We start from the raw sequence: 18,912 nt of genomic DNA on the forward strand, positions 1-18,912 counted from the left end.
GTTGCCACAGAAACCTGATCGATCACTCGGGGCTTCGAGCATCGCGCGTCAGGCGCTTTGGCTAATAATTGATCGTTTTGGAGAGGCTGCCTGTGTTCGGGTTTACAACCGGCGAGCTGCACTTGCTCGCTGGTTCGGTCACCGAGAGCCTCCGAGCATGGTTGAATAAAGGTCAGCGTGGAGACCCGGAGAGGCCGGAATCAAACCGGAACCATGCTGGTTCCGCTCGCCCTTGTTGCGTTTCTCTCCCTCCACTCCGCCGCCTCGAAGCCCGACGCCGGCCTGAAAACGTGGGGACGTTTCAGGAAGCTCCCGTTCCCGGGGGACCAGGCGTTCCTGTACGGTACCTTCCCCGAAGACTTCATCTGGGCGGCGGGCACCGCCGCGTACCAGGTGGAAGGCGCGTTCGAGAAGGACGGCAAGGGGCTCTCCATTTGGGACACTTTTACGCGCGGGGGGAACCGGATCGCCACCGGGGACGTCGGCAGCGACAGCTACCACAACATCCACGCCGACATTCGAGCCATCAGACAGCTGGGGGTCAGCCACTACCGGTTCTCCCTGTCCTGGGCCCGGATCTTCCCCAACGGGACGCGCGGGAGCTACAACGCGCTCGGCACCGACTACTACCGGACGCTGATCCGGGGGCTGAAGGCGGTCCGCGTGCAGCCGGTGGTCACGCTGTACCACTGGGACCTGCCCGAGCACCTCCAGCGGACCTTTGGCGGCTGGAGCCACCCGGAGCTCGTCGGCATTTTCCGGGACTACGCCGACTTCTGCTTCCAGAGCTTTGGGGACGACGTGAAGTTCTGGATCACCATTGACAACCCGTTCGTGGTGGCGCGCCACGGGTACGGCACCGGAGTGGTCGCTCCCGGGATCAAGCGCGACCCTGATCTCCCGTTCCGCGTTGGGCACAACCTTCTGAAGGTTTGCATCACCGGATTATACTTCTGTGTCCTAAAAATAAATCAACACTCATTTTTACAACAACGCATAAATTACCATTTACATTTAATTTTGTGAGAAAAGAGTGTAAGTCTCTATTAGTTTTTTTTAAAATCATATCTGAGTCTTATAATTAGTTGTATTTATTTCATCTTATATAAGTCTTTATTAGTAGTATCCCCCCCCTCCTTTGAAACCCTTTGAACTCCTTTGAACTAACGTCTGACTGATTGATCTTCATCTTTTCTTCATCCACTCCACCCTCCTCTTCTTACGCTCGGCCCGTCTCTCCCTCCAGGCTCATGCGGCTGCGTGGCACCTCTACGACCGCCGCTACCGGCCCCGGCAGCAGGGCAAGCTGTCCATGGCGCTGGCCTCCCATTGGATCAAGCCCAGCCGCACCCGCCTGGAAAGCCAGAGAGCCTGCCAGTGCTCCCTGGATCACGTCCTGGGCTGGTTTGCCCGGCCGCTGTTCGTAGATGGAGACTACCCCCCCTGCATGAAGGCCAGGCTGGGCTCACGGCTGCCCTCCTTCACCCGGGAGGAGAGGGAGCAGGTGAGGGGGACGGCAGACTTCTTCGCCCTCTCTCACGGAGCCACGCTGAGCTTCCAGCTGGTTAACGACAGCCTGAAGTTCGGGCAGCAGGAGGATCTCGATCTGAGGATGCTGCTCTACTGGGTCAATGCCGAGTACAACAAGCCGCCCATCTTCGTGGTGCAGAGCGGCTGGTAGGCTCAGATCTCATGTAGGTCGTGATGTTATTGTGGGCCATTTTGACCAACTGCTGCTCAATGCACAGGTACGTCCTTGGGAATACCAAGACGGAAGACCCCAAAAACATGTACTACCTAAAGAGGTTTATAGCGGAGGCTCTGAAATGTGAGTAATCACCCAGTTTGATGTCGCCCCAACAGCAAGGAGGGCAAAGATACGCATTTGTGTATTTCTGAACCCACAAGTCCAACGAGTTTTAAACTGAAATGTGAGCCGTGTGTGTGTGTGTGTGTGTGCGTGTGTGTGTGTGTGGCAAACAGCAATCATCATAGACGGCGTGAATGTGATTGGATACACCGCCTGGTCGCTGATAGACGGCTTCGAGTGGCACAGGGAATGCAGGATCAGAAGAGGACTTTATTACGTCGACTTCAACACTCCGGACATGAAGAGGGAGCCAAAGACCTCGGCCACCTTCTACAGGTGCCTTGAGATCAGTGTGTGACAGCGTCCATCCGTCCGTCCGTCCGTCCGTCCATCCAACCTAAAGAATAGTACTTTAGCTTACAAAACCTGTTCTGATTAATAATGGAGCTTTGTGCCACTAGAAAGCCACTGAAGTTTAAATCTTACTTTACATCTCAAATGATCTGTTTTATTGTTTTTTGTTGTTTTAAAACTTATTTTAAACTATATGTAACAAAATATACGAGTATGGAGACTAATACAGACAAGCTGGTCAAAAGGTGGTAGAACCTGTGTTTTAAAAGTATATTGACATTTACAACATTTTAGAAACATGAACAGAGTAAAGGTTTCAGTGTACGTTATCTGTCGAGACTTTCATTCTCAGCTCGGCTCCTCCTGACGATTGATTATTTATTCAACCTAAAGAAATGTCATCCAGAAGAATGGCTTTCCTGAGCTTCCAGAGAACAGACCAGCACAAGGAGTCTTCCCGTGTGATTTTGCCTGGGGGGTATCTGCCAACTCCATACAGGTGTGTGTGTGTGTGTGTGCGTGTGTGTGTGTGTGTGTGTGTGTGTGTGTGTGTGTGTGTGTGTGTGTGTGTGTGAACTTGATCATTATTTGCTGTTCCTCCCCTCCTATCAGGTCCCATCATATAGTTTTGAACCTTTCGGCTCAGAAACAGCCATAAATCGTCTCTGATCATCAGCTTCTATCATCCGCCAGCTGAACTTCAGAGAACAAGACCATCTGTTACAATATCGATTTGCCCCGGTTGGGCCTTTATTTGCCCCCGTGCACGAGGTAAACACTGTGACAGAGGGAATGAGCGCCTGCCTACTTTGGTGTGTTTCTCTCCTCCATGTTGCAGGTGGAGACCACGCCCAGCCAGTTCACAGACCCCAGCGTTTACCTGTGGAACATCTCCAACAACGGAGCGCTGATGAAGCGGCCGGGCCTCAGTGCACCACCTTTACGCCGAACCACACACTGTGCTGATTACGCCACCATCCGACAGCAGGTGGCGTAATGTCCTCCTCGTACCAGTCTAAGATTTATAGATCCAACGGAATGGGTTCAGACACATAAATAAGGGCAGGAGGAGATGTTCACGCCAGCGAGGGATCGGGCACTTGTTGCATGAAGTGATGCTAAAATATAAATACAATTATACAATCCAGAAAAGCACTGCAGACCTCCGCCAAGCAGCTCATTCCAATCCTAATTTTACACCGTCCACATGGTGATCTGGATCATCACCAAAAGGTTCTAGATTGTCCTTAGTATTTTTATACAGTAACCATGAAAAGTAAAAGTGAATCAGAGTTGATGTGTGTTTTTAACAGATAGTTGATTCCATAAATGGAGTTTTCAATGTTAACATTTTATATGTTTTCCTGACCTCATTCTGGATCAGATCCAGAAGACATTTTACCGTGCATATCGGGCCCCTTTATGACTGATTTTTGGTGAGTGAATTGAATGCATATTTTACAAGAAGCCTCCATTGTAAGTAAATGGGAAAATTCCAAATTATCTTTGTATCCAGACAGGTATCTGGATCGCTCTCAAAATTTAATGGGATCTAAATTAGACCAAGATCCATCTTCAGATTTTTTTTCATTAAGATCCATCCAGAAGTTTTTCTGTAATCCTGCTAACAAACAGACACACGCTGTTAAAAACTCCATAGCGGAGGTAAAAATTCAACAAATCTGTGATGCTGATTGATTCAGGTCATCAATCATTGTTTAAATGGACATTTCTTTTATTTGTGTACATGATTGTAAAACCATGGAAGCCAGAAGCCAGAAACACAACGTGGCTGACAGCGAGCAGGATTTGTCCCGGTTGTTTCGTGGACATTCTCTGCAGGAACTAATAATTTACCACCGGTTTATTGCCTGATCAGGTTGCCTTTGCTCAAAAACTCATTATGCATTTCATTCTTAGATTTGATCGTACACATTAATATGAAACATTATAATTTCCATTTACAAAAACCTCAAAGTGCAAAACGCGTGAACGATGCACCTGGTTCACCGGCTGTAATCATGACGTAAATGTCAAATAGTGGGTGCAATTCTAATCACAAGTAAATTCAATGAATGAAACAACGATCCATCCTCCCATCCTTTAGGTGGATGAAATCCGGCAGGTGGGGGTCAATCACTTCCACTTCTCGCTCAACTGGTCAGCCCTCGTGCCCACGGGCAACGTGGCTTCTCCCAACGCCACCCTGCTGGGCTACTACCGCTGCTTCAGCCGCCAGCTGCTGCAGGCCCACGTCACGCCGGTGGTCACTCTGTGGCATCACACGCACCAGCGCAGCAGCTTCCCGGCCTCGCTGGACGCCAACAAGTGGCTGAACAGGTTGGAGACAGATGGCGCTCCCGTGCTTCAATATTTCTTTCTAAGGGCCAGTTTTATTATGTTGATTTAAAGAAAAATGAGTGACAGACGATGAGCTAACGGCGCTCTCGATCAAACGGAACATCCTAAACTGAATTCCATTGTGTCAATATTTGGATAGTTATTCAAGAAAAACAACCTTTCAATGGTAGAACAGGAAAAAAAGAGAGGCTGTAAAAATCCATCCGTGCCGGGTAGGCTTTATTAAAACTGAATACTGTGACGTAAAGCAAACAGCCAGTGATTTTCCCAGGAACGTCCTGTCTGCCCCCCCCCCCCCCCCCCTCCCCTCCATGAATACAAAGATACAAGATTTACCGCCACAGTCTTAACTTTTAAATGTAAATAAACATCGCCTGTCATCTATTTCCTCGCAGGTTGTGGATATAAATGTTGTATGCTGTGTTTTTAATGCGATGACCTTCCATAAACACACAGGCAGGCAGTGATTGCTTTCCCTGCAGGGAGACTCCAGAGGCGTTTGCAGACTACGCCAGGCTTTGCTACCGGGAGCTCGGCGCACACGTGAAGATGTGGATCACGCTGAACGAGCCCAATGACGAGATAGTGAACTACCAGGAGGCTCACCAGATGCTGCGGGCGCACGCTCTCGCCTGGCGAGCGTACGACGGCGAGTTCAGACACACACAGAGGGGGCAGGTCAGTGTCAGGGATTGATTGATCGTGAATTATCTATATTTAATGCAGAGAGAGACTCAGATGGTGTCACCTCTGCTGCGTCGTGCCCTAGGTGTCCCTTGCTCTGCACATGGACTGGGTGGAACCGGCCTTTTCATTCAGCCGGGAAGACGTGGAACCTGCTAAAAGGGTTCTAGACTTCCGCATCGGCTGGTTCGCGGAGCCGATCTTCGGCAGCGGGGACTATCCCCTGGGGATGAGGAGCTGGCTGCGTCAGCTCAACTCACTTGAGTACAAATATTTCATTCACATTCACAATACAGTCAGTCTTTAAAGAACAAGCATTTGTTTTTCACAGTCACAATGAGAGCAGTCAGAAGGCGGATCACTCCTAAAGTTACCTCGGCTCCCGTGCGAGATCGTCTTCATCTTTTCTGCATGTGTGTTTCCACAGCCTGCCGGCGTTCAATGAGGAGGACAGACGGCTGGTCAAAGGGACGTACGACTTCTTTGCCCTCAGTCACTTCAGCACCAAACTTGTGACGCATGCCAAGGAAGACTCGTAAGAATCGCCGTCCTCGCTGTCCATTCATAAACAGACGAGGGCTAACCTTCTATTGCCGACATTTCCATGTCTCCAGGTACACCTACAAAGAGATGCTAGAAGTCCAACACATGATCGACACCACGTGGATCATGTCCCCGAGGCCTGTTGTGCCCTGGGGCCTGAGGAAGGCCCTCAACTGGGTGAGGGGGGGGGCTTTCGTTGGTGGTTGGAGACCGCCCACGTTGGATGTTGGATGAGACATTCTGCAGTTAAACATTTTAAAATGAGTTTTCACAATGCAGATAGTTTTTTTTTTTATTAGGAAACCCAACAACAACACGGAGAACTCACCTGAACTCCCGTTGGCATGTAACAGACGTGGATGAGCTAAAGAACGCTGTCGCTCCTCTGCTGGGTTCAGGTGAAGGAGCACTACGCTGATGTGCCCGTCTATGTGATGGCCAACGGGGTGCAGGAAGACCCGGCCCACTTCAAAGACAGCCTGAGGGTGTACTACCTGTACAACTACATCAACGAGGCGCTCAAAGGTGAGGAAGCGGACGCCTCGACATAGAGGCCGTGCAAAGCGCTCGTCGGCCCTTCAGAGGCGATTTGGGTTTGATCCCTCCTGTAGAGCTTAATCATTAGACAGAGTTTAGAACACTGAACCTTGAATGATCAGCTGACGCGGAACACACACACACACACACACATGGAAACACACACACACACGGAAACACACACGCACACACACACACACACTCACACTCTATGCTGAACTGTCCTTGTAAAGTTTACTGTGCTCCACTCAGTTTTAGACCTTAGTCAGCATTTTAAAAATTTGCCGTGTCATGCTCGGATGGACACGGTTTCATGTTATTGAATGCTGTAGGGTGCCGTGTCACCGCTGAGTGGAGACAACAACAATTACAGTCAGTATAATAACATTAATGAAACGATTCATTTCATTCATTTTAGAACCCATTGTGGCCCGTAAGTCAAAACGTTTGCCCACCCCTGGTTTAGAACCTCTTGGTGATGATCTAGATCACCATGTGGATTGATTTTGTTTAGTTAATTGATTGATTTTGTTTAGTTAATTTGAACTTGAGGGGAGGATTTTTATATAAGCCTTTTCGGCTTCTTTTCCTCTCCTGCACTATTATTTGCCTTTGTAATGTTTTGTTTATGTTTATTATTGTGCATATGAATAAAATGAAATGAAAATTAAAATGACTGTGTAAATGTAATTAGGAGGGGAGTGAGCTGCTTGGTGGAGGTCTGCGCTCTCTGAGTGCTTCTCTAGTTCATTGTTGTAATTATTAACACTTATTAATTTAAATTTGCACACCTTCATGTTAGTAAAGAGGCTATAAACATGCTTTTGCTCTCACTGCCTAGATAATGTTCACACATTAATGTCCCCGTTTGGGAACTAATAAAGGTATCTATCTATCTATCTATCTATCTAGATGCAATCTTCTCGTGTGTTTGTGCTCCTTCCTCCTCAGCGTTCACTCTGGATGGGGTCAACCTGAAGGGCTACTTTGCTTACGCCCTGAGCGACCAAAAGGACCCGGGGTTTGGAATGTACGGCCACGTTCAGGAGGAGGTCATCACGAAGACCTCCCTCTCCAACTACCGGAACATCATCCAGCATAACGGCTTCCCCATGCAGGGCGCCGCACCCCAGCGGTGTCCCAGCATGCCTCAGCCCTGCCTTGGCTGCCACGCCCTGGTCAAGAGGCCTCTTGTGGGCTTCCTGACTCTGGTGGGTTCTGGGGTCCTGATCTCTACGGGCCTCATTATCTACTACACAGCCAGGAGGCACAGGGAGTGTTACTGAGGAAGGAGGCCACGAGACTTATCTCTATAAAAGAAACTCAAGGTTAAAAATAATAATTTATTGGTCAGGACTAAGAATTTAATCTCCAGAGCAACCCGTAATTATGGAACTTCTTTTTTTAATTCCCATAAAATAAATCAAAAATCATCTAAACAGGTAAGAGAACTGTTGATGTAAATTAATCACAAAACTTGTTTAGCTCCTTTTCATAGCTGATAAATCCAAAAGGAAAAGCTCCATAAAACATTTACATGAATCAACTCAACATAGCAGGAAGTCTGACAGCTTTGGAATCAGAATCCAAACTGAACAAGTCGAGTTGCTATAGAGAAAAAAGAAGTGGCTGCAGCATCGCTGTCTAGTTTGTGCAACACAAGGTTGAAAAATTAAAAATAAATACATCCTAAAAACTTGGAAGTCCCAATTAAATAAGAATTATGATCCTTGTTTGCCTCGAAGATTTAATTCTGCTTGTTGTACCTTCTCATAATGCACCGCCTGCTTTAGAACCATTTCCCCCTTTTTACACCGCACATTCCAGTGTTATGACCGGACCATGTTTCACAAAGACATGGAGCACACGCGTTGTATAGAACGTACTTTATTGTAAAGCTCCGATGCATATTCTTTAGGAAACAATTCCTAACCGTTGCTGGATATTTCTAAATTCAAATTTTTTCTCAGTTGTGCGAAAAAGAAAAAAAGAGTGCGAGTTGATTTTATGTCAAGAAAGGCATCTGCATAAATCCCCTCCGTGCTAAAACACCATGCCGTCCAGGCCGTCTTCCATGAACTTCTTGTACATGGCCATGAACTTGGCGATGAAGGCCTCCAGGTGGTAGATGGCTTTGCTGCCCAGCTGCAGTCTGTGCTCGTAGTAGGCGGCCATGTGGGCCACCTCCGTCTTCAGGTGGCCGTCGCAGTTCCTCAGCAGCTCCGTTACCAAAACCTGTTTCAAGGACGAGGAATACTTGACGTAAAATACCACAGCAAAGTAAAACGACTAAATGGGAGATTCTAAGGAGTACCTTCATAATGATATCAGGGGGGATGCAGTGAGTCAGCAGCTCGTACAGTCGGGCCCGAACCTCCAACAACCTGGAACAGACAGACAGAGGGACGGATGAAACATGGAGGTGGAGTCCCCGCCGTGCTACTCCTCTCTCTGCCTCGTCTACCTCTGAGGGCTCTGCTGGCTGACGATGGCATTAGCCGTTTCTTTGAGGTAAACCTCCCAGTCTGTTAACGGCACTTCCTGGTCCGCTGTGAATGGATACCTGCAAGAGATCGAACGTCAACCTTTCCCTTCGTGTAACGCGCTAACAAACCGATGGCCGTCCCGTGAACGTACTGCTGGACTCGGCAGGCCTCGCACATCAGCAGGGCTCTGCGGAGGTTACGACCGGACTTCTCTGCGATTTGCTTGGCCAGCTCCGCTGGGAGCAGCAGACCCTCCTTCTTACAGACCGATTGAAGAACGTTACAGACCTGGCGAAAGGGGATCAAGAGGAGGAATGATCTCATGGAACAAACGGTAGGAACGCTCTGATATGAAAGCATCAAAACGCAATTTTAAATCGGTCAGTCTCGCCTCTTCTGTGCTCGGCAAGGGAACTCGGATTGCCAGACAACGGCTCCGAATCGGCCCGATAACCTTGGAGGTGGAGGTGGAGCACAAGATGAGACGGCAGGTCGCCATGTACTTCTCCATCGTCCGGCGCAAAGCATGCTGGGCATCCTTGGTGAGTCTGTCCACCTCCGTTAGCAAAACCACTGAGAACGCACGTTTGACACTTACTAGTAGGGCGAACCACGATTAACAGACGAGCATTCGCAGGTTAAGCTTTGCACCGACCTTTGAATTCTCTCTGGGTGCTCGACTGAATCTGCTGAGACTGAGCGACGGTTTTAATCAGCTCCTGAATCACCACGCGGTCCTGGAACCCAGCGTCACTGTGCGACACGACGCAGAAACACCTTGAAGCCCGCGCGACATCGTCCACAGCGGTAAAACGTTCCTCTGCGTCCGCTACGTCACCTCGGGTTGACTTCCATGTGGTAGTTACTGGATATGGTGTTGATCTCAATCTTCTTTTTGGAGGGTGCCTGGACACAAACAAAGCAGAGACGGGCGATGACCTTCTGGAAGCTGCCTGCGCGAGGCCCTTCAGCTTTCAGCCGGTGGTTCATTAGCACTTCCTCTCTTACCACGACGGTCTGGTGCTCGATGCGAAGTTTCTCCACGCCAGCTCCGTACAGCTCCCTCAGCAGGCACATGATGCGGGTCTTCTTCCCCGCGCCGGACGGACCGTACACCAACAAGTGAGGGAAATCGCCACACTGAACCTAAACCAGTGTTTTCCAAGGAGTTACTAGCCTTCACCATAATAAACGGGTGCTAATGCTAACGATGCCTTCATATAATGCTGGTGCTAATGCTAACGATGCCTTCCTATAATGCTGGTGCTAATGCTAACGATGCCTTCCTATAATGCTGGTGCTAATGCTAACGATGCCTTCCTATAATGCTGGTGCTAATGCTAACGATGCCTTCCTATAATGCTGGTGCTAATGCTACTGTTGTCTTCCTATAATGCTGGTGCTAATGCTACTGTTGTCTTCCTATAATGCTGGCCCTAATGCTAACGTTGCCTTCATATAATGCTGGTGCTAATGCTAATGTTGTCTTCCTATAATGCTGGTGCTAATGCTACTGTTGTCTTCCTATAATGCTGGCCCTAATGCTAACGTTGCCTTCATATAATGCTGGTGCTAATGCTAATGTTGCCTTCATATAATGCTGGTGCTAATGCTAACGGCGCTTTCATATAAAACTGGTGCTAATGCTACTGTTGCCTTCATATAATGCTGGTGCTAATGCTACTGTTGTCTTCCTATAATGCTGGCCCTAATGCTAACGTTGCCTTCATATAATGCTGGTGCTAATGCTACTGTTGTCTTCATATAATGCTGGTGCTAATGCTAATGTTGTCTTCCTATAATGCTGGTGCTAATGCTACTGTTGTCTTCCTATAATGCTGGTGCTAATGCTACTGTTGTCTTCCTATAATGCTGGTGCTAATGCTAATGTTGTCTTCATATAATGCTAACGTTTGCTCGGGTTTATTAAACTTACCAGGTTTTTTAGTTGGGTCGCTTGCTTTTTATGATAGTCGAGTTTCCCAAGGGAAGTCGGTCGGTATTTGTCAACCCACAGACTCATTTCGTTGCGGATATATTAGCAGTTATCGCCCGTGTTGTTGTCAACAGACAGCCCGTCGCTCGCTATTCTCCCGCGGAATATTATTGACCAGACAACAAACCACGTGACTACTTCCTGTTCCACTACGGAGAGTCAAAGCAGCCAAAACTCTTCAAGTTATTGGTAAATCACAAAATAAAACAAACTGTATTTTCAATCTTTCAACGGGAACAGAAAGAATTTTTCCCGTGTTTGTTTGATTCTTTGTTTGCATTTTTTTGTCCCGAAGATTTCCCAAACACGGTCAACACATTTTAATGCCATTTCGTGTCGGGTGGATCTTGTTCCAAGGAAAGGTGATTAAATGTTGAAACAAATCAGAGGACAAATGCAGAAAATGAACCATTTTTTCCCTTCGACATAATGATCAGGACTTTCTTTTTACAATTTTGCCATTTTTTTGTGTGGAAAACAATAAAATAGGGCAATCAAATCAAACCAGTCATGGAGAAATCAAAATCAGGATCTGGGAAGTGGAAACTTTGGCCAACGTTACCCAAGCAGTAGTTAGCCGTACTCATAAATGCCTGGTAGCCAATGGCCACCACTTTGAGCACCTCTTGTAATTCTAGAGGCCAAAGGTAACTTGTATTAATCTTGTGATGTCTGAATAAATTTGGTATTGAAATAATTATGCAAGTTTTTCCTCTTCCAGATCTATAAATTATTTTGTCTGACTATATATATATTAGCAGGTTAATTTCTATGTGTACCGTATATCAAAGAAAAGCTTCTTTTCTCTATTGTGGTAGATATGCAGGTGTTTTATTTTACAGGGAGTAAGGCCACAATGATGCCGCCAACAACTGTAGGACAATAAATCCAATGCAACACAAATAAAGGCACAATCCTCACCATGTAACACAAAGCTTGATGTGGAGGTGTGTTACATAATTCAGTGCGGGTGCTTTCGTGTGTCCCTTGCTTGCCTGTCTGGAGAAATATTTAATGTGATTTTCCTCAGCCTAATTCATTATACAGAGAGAGAGAAAGACACAACCAACCTAATCTGGTTGTCTTCTTCCCACGTTGTTTTATTTCATGCATATTGGAAGAATGTGTCCTCCTTCCCTTTCCTCTTCTTTGCCCTGATTTTCCAGTCTGAGCCAGGTCTCTATGCCGATCTGTGACAGGAATGCTGTACGTGGAGCAGCATGCCTCAGCAGGCAGCTACCGACTGTGCCATTCATTATCGTATATGCAGGGCACCGTAAACATCTGGGCTGGCTGGAGGAGATCGCCATGTGTCGTGTAATGTAGGGCTAAACCTCTACCACTAGAGGGCAGCAATTTGCAAAGTCAATTTTATTTTATGGCTCTGCATCTTTCTCGCATTGTCGTCATCCTCCCTCCAGGTAAAATTAATTTATCAGAACAAAACTTTTAATTTTTACTGACGAAACTTGAACAAGCTCAAAGCTTTGCTGCTAGAAATTATTCTACATTTGGTGATAAAGAGTTTACAATCATTTAAATTATTCGGCATTTGAGTTTCTTTTTTTTTTATAAGTAAAATAAATAAAGATGGATTTTAATATATAATATTATTTAGCCAGGCATACGTTCATTTAAACATTTCTCAAATTTTTCTCCTGGCCTTGCCTGGTATCTCCACCTCCCAACATGCATTGCACCACTGGGCATCCATTAGTATGAGCGCGCCCCTGACTGTGCTCTCACCTGTCAGAACAGCCCTCGGTCGCTGGTACGCTGCACGGTTCCGCTCTTGGGCTGAAATGAAAGGATTTGTTCTCTCTGTGCTCCTTTGTGATGTCGCTGAAGCCTTTCGAGTCACTTATTGACAAGCTTAGAGCAGCATTCAATTGAAGAACTGTTAAGTCAAAGAGCCCCCATTATGGTTCCACATTCTTGGAATATCTTGGTCCGGGCAGTTTCGTCACACTCCACAATGAGGGTAATGACTTTGCCAAATTAAATAATCTCCAGTTTTTCCAGAGGAAAAACAAGTTATCAGACATAATTTAAAATAAAAAAGAGTTTTTCCTCTTCTGTGGCTGTTGACTCTCAGCTCAGCCTTCATCAGTGAGTTACTGCCTCAACTCAGTCAGCTTTTCAGACAGCAATATTTTTTTTCTTATATACAATATTTATATTAAATAAATAGAAGTGTGATTCGAGTATTTTAAAATCCATTCCATGCCCTGGAGGCAACTAGAAAAGTTGTTTTCCCTAACATGGTGTATTAGTAGTACTGATAGACCCATTATAGTATGACTCTGGTAACATGACTCCCTGAACATTAAAACTTGCCCCTAATATTCAAACATTGGTATTTTCAGTAGTTTGATAGTTCCTATTAAAGATATATCAGTAGTTCAAACCAGTATCATTATTATTTGACATTTTATTGCAATAATCTAAACATTCAAGGCCTATAATCTTGGTGTTTAATATATTTATTAATTTCACTGAGAATAACAAACAGAAATACAGACAATACAAAGAATGAAAATAGAAGTAAAGAAAAAAAAAAAAAAAAAAAATAAGAAGAAAAATAAATAAATAAATAAATAAATAAATAAATAAATAAATAAAAATAATAATAATGTAAATAAATCCCACCCAAACCCACCCCTGTTCACTGTCAATCAAACAACATATTACATTTCACATCAATACAAAACAAGACCTATTGTACTTGAGTCAGCCCAAATATGCTCGATCAAACAGATGGTCACTCCTGGACCTGAGTAGAAGGTTGGTCAAAAAATATTAGAAAGGGCTTCCATACTTTATAAAATTGTTTTTCAGAACCCCTCAAAACAAATCTAATCTTCTCTAGTTTGAGATAGAATAATACATCTTTAATCCACTGTGACACAGTGGGTGGAGCCGCATCCTTCCACTTCAAAAGAATTGAAGGCCTATAATCTTAAACACTCTGGAACACCAGATTTGGATTATAACCTGGACCCAAATCAGAGTCAGATCTGTGGTAGATCTTATGAGGGGTCATTGTGTAAATCTTGTTTGAGCATTGTAGACAGTAGTCATCAAGTTACGGGTAACAATCTTGTGATATCTACTAATTATTATTTGAATAATCCCATCCCATCCCGTCCAACCCGTCCCATCCCACCTTTCAGAGATTGCTGAGATGGATAATGAAATGGTCTTGTAGCAGAGATATGGTTACGAGCTCTATCCTCAGTATATATTTAGGACAAAATCCCATTAATATTTTATGCCTTTTGAGAGCTCTCGACTTTGAAAAATAAGCGTGTGTAAATGTGTGTGGTGACTTTATGACGGTGTGTGTTCTCCCTGCACTCCAGCGCTGTCCCTGATCTTTAGGGTAAAAATAGCACCCTGCTGCACACATACAGCCCTCTGTGCTCCTGTGTGCAGGAATCTGGATCTGTGCTGGCTGCAACACACAGGAAATAGCTTTACTGCAGACCTTTTTTTTAAACTGGCCATCATGACGGGAGTGGACAGAAGGGTGTGTTTGTATGGGTGAGTTGGCGGCTAGATGGCTGTGTGTATGCATGCATGTGAGTGAGGGGGCTGTGTTTTACTTCAAGCTCCTCAAAGGGCTCCCTATATACTGCTATCAGCCTCTGGGTCTCTGGGATTGGCAGCAGAGCCCAAAAACAAAGCAGTTTGTTCATTTCCTGGAAGGCCAATGAACAAGTGTCTCGGTCACGGTCCATGACCAATGGGTGGGGAGGAAAGCAAGGGTTGAGGGATGTCTGCATGGAATGCACAGATACTACATTTGGATGCAGATTATTTAATCCACTGCCACGAGAGCATCAGACATGCACACATGTGCATCCATGAAAAAAACATCACAATCAAAGGCAGAGTGATGTTGTTCCCCGTTCAACATGATTTAACTGCTCTATGAACTTACACCACAAATAGTTCTTATAACTCTTTATTCATTATAATGTTCTAAATATCGTATTTCGGCCACAGAGACGCTTTATTCCTGCATCGCTGTGTCTTTGGCTTCAATATTTTGTCTGTCACTTCCTCTGCAGTGCAGGGAACGCCGCGTACCCACGCCTGAGCTGCAGATGTCTGCAGGCAGTGAAGGGGGGGGGGGGGGGGGTGATGATGAAGATGAAGAGGAGTTGGAGCGGGAGCTGCATCGATAGAGGGCTGTACTCCACAGTCTGAACATGTCCTCCAGAGACGGACAATGAGTTGGGGGGGGGGGGGGGGGACAGTTCTGGAAAGAATGCAGGCTGACCATCAAGCCCAACTCCAGGCATCTAGTGATGAGATTGATCAGTTAAAGGCTGATCAGAAGGCATCACATCATCTGTAGCTCCAACTAGCAGCAGGAGAAAAACTCCCTGATGCAGGAGCTGGAGACGTCCAGACGTCCGCACCCAAAGGACATTGTGGAGAAAACTTAGAGAAACCAACATTGCTAAGATGGCTCTGAAGAATCGTCGCTGGGAGGAGCAGGAGGAGAAGTCGTCTCCTCCTCAAGAGACAAGCATTTAGCTGGGGAAGGAGCCGGAGCTGCAGGAGGAAGCGGTGGCCTCCACACCCACGCTAAACCATAAGGAGAGCCATTTTAACATTGAAAACCCCATTTACGGGTTAAAAAAAACTCTGATTCACTTTTACTTTTCATGGTTGCTGTATAAAGATACCAAGAACAATTTAGAACCTTTTGGTGATGATCCAGATGACCATGTGGCCGGTGTAAATCCAGAATGAGCTGCTCGGCGGAGGTCTGCGCTCTCTGAGTGCTTTTCTAGTTATTTTTGGATTCTAAATATCTATACATCTATAAATAGTAAAAAGATAACTGTGGACAGGATTTGTTTTAGTTCTTCTAGTGCGAGGTGTGAAGAACAGGAGGCGGGGCAGCAGAGCTTCATCACATATAGTTTCACACACACACACACACACAGAATAAAAAGACATACTTGATTATAAATGTGTAAATAAATAGTCGAGCAAACAAGTAAATACAGGTAAATAGTAAATCAATATACCGTAATAAAGTCAGACTGCAGAATTGCCTCACACACACTGTAGGGAGCTTCCTCAGGGGAACGTGTTGCATCCTCTCTCCTTCATTAAGAACAATGGAGGACAGTCTCCAAGCCTGTTGCTTCATCGGTCAGGCGGTTGCATCTGGAAGCAGCATTAGCCACCCAGAGCCCACAGATGGAGCTGGAAGACGTTCCAGCTGCCTCATTATGCTTACCAAGTGTAAATCAGGTAACCTCAAATAGCTCCGAAAACAATATCACAGAACCGAAGGAATCCTATGAAAAAGATGAGGGAGGAAGAGCAAGATGTGGGGTAGGTGTGGCAAACGCTCACGGGAAAAGTTCAAAGAAAAAGAGGATAATCTGATCATCTGACTTGTTTGTTTGAATCGTTTCGCTTCAATTCATGTTAGTCAAAGAATCACAGAGGGGGGATTTTTTTTTAAAAATAAACCACTTTGAGAAATCCAGTCATGCCAGAAATAGAAGTGTCCGTTTTGGGGACACATTGTCTCACTGTCTAACTGTCACTGCAGACTCCGAGAATTAGAGACGGCGTCATGCCATCTCCATGATGGAAATGCTCTGCTGGGCCAGAGGGGGAATTTTCTACACAGACGCTCATTGTTAGCGATGTTGAAGGGAAAATGTGTCCCTCTATGTTTGGCATCTTGATTGGAAAAATTCTGTTTCCAGAAATATGAGTTGTTCCTCTTCACTCTCAGTTACACTCATACGCATCCACGTGATCAGCAGGGAGAGCGGGAAGCACAATGCCGGGTCTTCCCACCGACGTGAGGACAGCCCTTTAGTCATGAGGTCAAGCTCAGATGGACTTTCCAGTTTTGTGACAGAGGAGAGAGATGAGGAAGGGCCGGATAAGGGGGGGGGGGGGGGGTATTTCTCATGAGAGAAGGGCAGACACTTCATCATCAGTGTCTTATATCTATGAACACTCACCCACCGACACCGGTCCGCCAACCACTGCACAGAAACACTCGAGATACGACGAGCTGCCGAGGAGACGGGGGACATGAAGACACGGAGTCCGGTAAGAGACTGACAGTAAACAGAATGTGTGAACTTGAGCATCGAGAAACAGCCAACATAATAATAACAAACAAGTTAAATGACAGGATTGTGATTAATTTTATTTCTAAAGAAATGAATTTTCAATCATACAAAGTTTGACTTGGGAGAAAGGCGATGAGAGGCCAGATCGTCAGCTGCAGAAACACGAGCTATTAGAACACGACCGTGGAGGATTTGACAGGTATTTATAGCTGGAACTGAGGATTTAGTTCATACTGATGTTTCAAAATGAGACGGAAGCACGTTTAATTTCATCTTCTGACTGTCTCTCGTCATCATACTCCACATTACCTTCAGCTGGCAGCATCCAGCTCACGCCTTTGGTTTGTGAATGGATGAAATCATTTGGTGCTCAAATGTCTTTTTTTCTCAGTGATAAGATTCACTTGTCGCAAAGTTCAAATACGAACTCTCCACCTCTTTCCGCCTCGGCTGATCACGCACCTTTCCTGTGGTTTATTTCTTCTCTTTCTTTCCAGGTCCCTTCAGATCTGGCCAGGACAGCAAGCCGAGTGCCGAGTCGGGATCAGCGAGACTGTAGAGCTGCAGACAAACACGACTCACTCACCAGGCGCCCCTTGCGACCTTTGTCCCGCAGCAGCCCGCTGACCCGTTCCTCCCTCTCGTCCCCCACGCACCTCCGTGCCCGACGTTCCAGGGTGAGACTCCGGGTCTGTGCGTTTGTGACCGAGTTACGCTGAAGCATTGGCAGTCAGGGTACGAGACGTAAAGATAGTTATATACTATATTATATTATAGTATAATTATATTATATACTATATAAGAATACTACGCTTCACGTCTGCTGCCTTGCTATTGACTCATGCCTCATTCAGAAACAGCACCCACAACCTTCATGTTTTTGTCCCTTTCTATTTTTTGGTCCTTTTCTTTTACTTACTTTCTTTGCTCCCTGCTTTCCCTCCGTCATCCCCGCCCGCCGCTCCCCCTGGGTCTCTGTCCAGTTTATTTAACCCTGTAAAGTAAAAGGACGGGACAGCTTCTCCTCATCCAGCAACATGCAAGGTCATTCTTTTTCTGTATTAGCACTGCGGCTAACACAAAAGTCGCCACACATTCTTCACGGTTCAACAGGCCCGACTGTCAAGTCGGCCAGAGGGAGATAAAGAACAAGGACACAGTGCAAAGGGTTTAATTAGCCATTTCTAAAAAAAAAAGAAAAAAGTTGGTTAAATAAGTGGCCAAGTTTCTGCCATCACTGGACCAAACTTTGTAGATGTCCTCACTTTTGGATCTTTTCTCTCCCGTGGAATCACGTGAAGCACAAAGGATTATTGATCTTTATCTTAGTAGTACTTTATTGGCAAATTATGTGCTACAACAGATAGGAATTCTGTGCAGATTACAGTTGTACCTTATGTTAATGTACAGTTGATCATGAAGTACCAGAATTATTAGTTGTGAAAGTGTGTGTGTGTGTGTGCGTGTATGTGCTTGGATGAAGGGAGCAGCAGGGGCCGTGGGATCAGGCCGATGTTAAGGAGTGGGTTTATTTTCCCCCCCGACCGTGTCTGATAAAGTCCAGCTGTCCAAACTCTCAATGCAAACACGACAGTCAGCCCCTCTCGGCTCTAAATCTAGAACAGATTTATATGCGTAAAACAATGTTTCCCATTTCTTTAGTCATTATTCATCCTTCTTCAGTACAGTTCCATTCAGGAGGAGCCTTTGAAGCCACTATAACTTACACGCCACATTTAAATGACTGATAACTGCTCTTTTTTGATGAGTAATGGACAGAGCCCTTCTTTCTTGTAGAGAAAGCCGTAAAATATGAACTCATACCTGCTATCTGCTCATATCCGTGTCGTCATAACCTTTCATCGATGCATGAAATCCACTCCAAGCTGCAGTATCTCAGCCACAGATGTTTGTCAGTGTCCCATCATCCTGTACTCACAAACATTCAAACTGCCTTTTTATCCCTAAATTTATAATCGAACCATTTGTTCTTATTCAATCTGATTGTGAATCATATTAATC

The 18,912-nt window shown here is 45.7% G+C and overlaps 2 protein-coding genes across 2 annotated transcripts; one reads left to right on the top strand and one right to left on the bottom strand.

The window, feature by feature from the left end:
* The first annotated feature begins 213 nt into the window (after positions 1–213).
* Positions 214–7,575, top strand: kl (klotho). Its single transcript, XM_068744288.1, has 13 exons — positions 214–930; positions 1,247–1,677; positions 1,749–1,828; positions 1,984–2,146; positions 2,558–2,663; positions 3,003–3,152; positions 4,272–4,504; positions 5,008–5,203; positions 5,295–5,473; positions 5,637–5,744; positions 5,824–5,929; positions 6,151–6,277; positions 7,241–7,575. Exons 1-13 carry the CDS (start codon positions 214–216, stop codon positions 7,573–7,575), a joined length of 2,931 nt encoding a protein of 976 aa, XP_068600389.1.
* A 617-nt stretch (positions 7,576–8,192) lies between these two features.
* On the bottom strand, positions 8,193–10,828 carry rfc3 (replication factor C (activator 1) 3). The gene is made up of 9 exons (XM_068744619.1): positions 10,712–10,828; positions 9,784–9,921; positions 9,614–9,681; positions 9,431–9,528; positions 9,167–9,348; positions 8,927–9,063; positions 8,754–8,852; positions 8,604–8,673; positions 8,193–8,524 (listed from the first exon to the last, which is right to left on the bottom strand). Exons 1-9 carry the CDS (start codon positions 10,796–10,798, stop codon positions 8,333–8,335), a joined length of 1,071 nt encoding a protein of 356 aa, XP_068600720.1. The 5' UTR covers positions 10,799–10,828; the 3' UTR covers positions 8,193–8,332.
* Positions 10,829–18,912: the final 8,084 nt, after the last annotated feature.

This window comes from Brachionichthys hirsutus, chromosome 10 (genome assembly GCF_040956055.1).
Source record: "Brachionichthys hirsutus isolate HB-005 chromosome 10, CSIRO-AGI_Bhir_v1, whole genome shotgun sequence".
NCBI classification, from domain to species: Eukaryota; Metazoa; Chordata; class Actinopteri; order Lophiiformes; family Brachionichthyidae; genus Brachionichthys; species Brachionichthys hirsutus.

What these genes read in the sequence shown, in the direction of transcription:
- rfc3 (XM_068744619.1), bottom strand. Translation starts at nt 10,798, where the DNA reads ATGAGTCTGTGGGTTGACAAATACCGACCGACTTCCCTTGGGAAACTC. An exon ending in TCGAGCACCAGACCGTCGTG is followed by an intron (nt 9,682 to 9,783) that starts GTAAGAGAGGAA and finishes GTTTGTGTCCAG; the next exon opens with GCACCCTCCAAAAAGAAGAT. An exon ending in CCCCTGATATCATTATGAAG is followed by an intron (nt 8,525 to 8,603) that starts GTACTCCTTAGA and finishes TCCTTGAAACAG; the next exon opens with GTTTTGGTAACGGAGCTGCT.
- kl (XM_068744288.1), top strand. Translation starts at nt 214, where the DNA reads ATGCTGGTTCCGCTCGCCCTTGTTGCGTTTCTCTCCCTCCACTCCGCC. An exon ending in TTCGTGGTGCAGAGCGGCTG is followed by an intron (nt 1,678 to 1,748) that starts GTAGGCTCAGAT and finishes CTCAATGCACAG; the next exon opens with GTACGTCCTTGGGAATACCA. An exon ending in ACCTCGGCCACCTTCTACAG is followed by an intron (nt 2,147 to 2,557) that starts GTGCCTTGAGAT and finishes TTCAACCTAAAG; the next exon opens with AAATGTCATCCAGAAGAATG.